This window comes from Austrofundulus limnaeus, unplaced genomic scaffold (genome assembly GCF_001266775.1).
Source record: "Austrofundulus limnaeus strain Quisiro unplaced genomic scaffold, Austrofundulus_limnaeus-1.0 Scaffold321, whole genome shotgun sequence".
In the NCBI taxonomy this organism is placed as follows: Eukaryota; Metazoa; Chordata; class Actinopteri; order Cyprinodontiformes; family Rivulidae; genus Austrofundulus; species Austrofundulus limnaeus.
In genome coordinates this window covers 305,222-306,835 of record NW_013952723.1, presented here as the reverse complement: position 1 = coordinate 306,835, position 1,614 = coordinate 305,222, and the positions used below count along the sequence as shown (strand labels likewise).

At 36.8% G+C, this 1,614-nt stretch overlaps 1 protein-coding gene across 1 annotated transcript in view; it reads right to left on the bottom strand.

Annotated features, from left to right (window-relative positions):
• Positions 1–806: 806 nt before the first annotated feature.
• The window catches only part of LOC106527376 (uncharacterized), a 5,105-nt gene continuing 4,297 nt past the window's right edge, over positions 807–1,614 (bottom strand). Inside the window, exon 7 of the mRNA XM_014022240.1 lies at positions 807–1,071. Within this exon, the coding sequence (XP_013877694.1) occupies positions 823–1,071 (249 nt within the window). The 3' untranslated portion in view covers positions 807–822. The remainder of the gene's footprint in view (positions 1,072–1,614) is intronic.

The following is a 1,614-nucleotide window of genomic DNA, read 5'->3' as shown; positions in this document are numbered from 1 at the left end:
GAGAGAGAGAGAGAGAGAGAGAGAGAGAGAGAGAGAGAGAGAGAGAGAGAAACGCCCCACAAAAATTGTTCAAATTTCCCACTTTTTGATGAAAAAAAAAAATCCCAAATTGTACAAATATGAAGGAATATTTTCAACATGTTCCTTGCATTGAATCTGTGAGAACAACATTCCGTTTTACTGGTTACAACTTCCCAGTAGTGACCTTAAAAAAACAGCTTCCTTTTTAAAACCTAATTTTCTGGAAACAGTGACGCTGTGTTTTAGATCAGATCATTTATCTGCACCATGAAGTCTAATGTTAGCGCACTATTCTAACATTTTTACACCACAGAAGTAAATATCTCTCTGTAATTAGGTAGAATAAAAAGCTGTGTACACTCCTCAGTATAATCTCATAGCAGAAATATGACAGAATAAATAAAGCTCAGTTTTGCGTATCTCTTGCAACTAACACTGTTTAAAACAGATCATCATTTATTTCAAAAATCATGGACAATGTACAATAAAAGTTGTCCTGTAAATAMAATAAGGTGAGTAAGAAAAAACAGATAATAATCCTAAAGTATTCATGTCTTTTGTCAGCACGTTGAATTGCTGAGTARTAATAATAAATAAAATAAAATAAAATAAATAATGTGGTTTGGAAGCTGTGATAGCTGTAAATTCCAACTCACCAGCTTTTATTCTCAAAATGACGTGGGTCATTTTGACCCAAGTGCAGCAGGAAGGTGCATTTAATTTTCAGCTGTTCTGATTTATGAAGTCAATCAGGACATTTGTCATTTTGTTTTATAAACCCAATGTTGGCCGAGACGAAGYTTAAACCATAACCTGCTGTTCCTCYTCAGATAAGACATCAGAGGACTCAGCAGGGGAGGATGGCTCCTCCAATTCCTTTTTGGCGATGGTGATGGAGCAGTCATCGTGGTCTTCGGTGAGGTCGGGGCYGTTGCATCTGCTGCTGTCAGAAGGTGAGACGTAGGTGTACTCACACACAGGGCAGGCCTGGTCCGTGTAGCTGGCTTTAAAGTCTTCTTTTGTCAGGCCATTGGGGAACTGAAACCAATCCTTCATGAACAAAAGAAAAATCTCAAACTGTCATCGTGACCTCATAAAGTCAATATTTAAATGTAACCTGTSCTGAAAAAACGAGTCACAATGAAGTAGTAGTAGTGAATTAGTGTCAAATTCTCAATCTCAAAAGCTTAAAAATGGTCCAACTARGCGATTTATCACCTGGTTATACAAACTGGTTTGAAGCTCGTTTAAAGGGCCTGTAACATCARTTTTTTTGTGATAAAAGTGATTGCACTTTTGGAAAGATAACATGGATARCATATTGYAAAAGCAATCTCACACCACTGAGATGAACAGTTGTTGAGATATTTGCATGTGAAGTAACAGGAAGTGATGTTAATGTCTGCATGTAAACAGAGCATTGCTACAATGGCTAACAACACAGACAGCAGGGAAGTTTTTGATGTTTCTTGAGATAGTTTTAGCCCCTATAAGAGAGAGATAAATAAGAGTTCAAATAATAATGTTTCAATAAACAGAGACCACGGAGTTTTCTTTCTTAAAGAGTTCCCCTTTGATGTCACTTCCTATTTC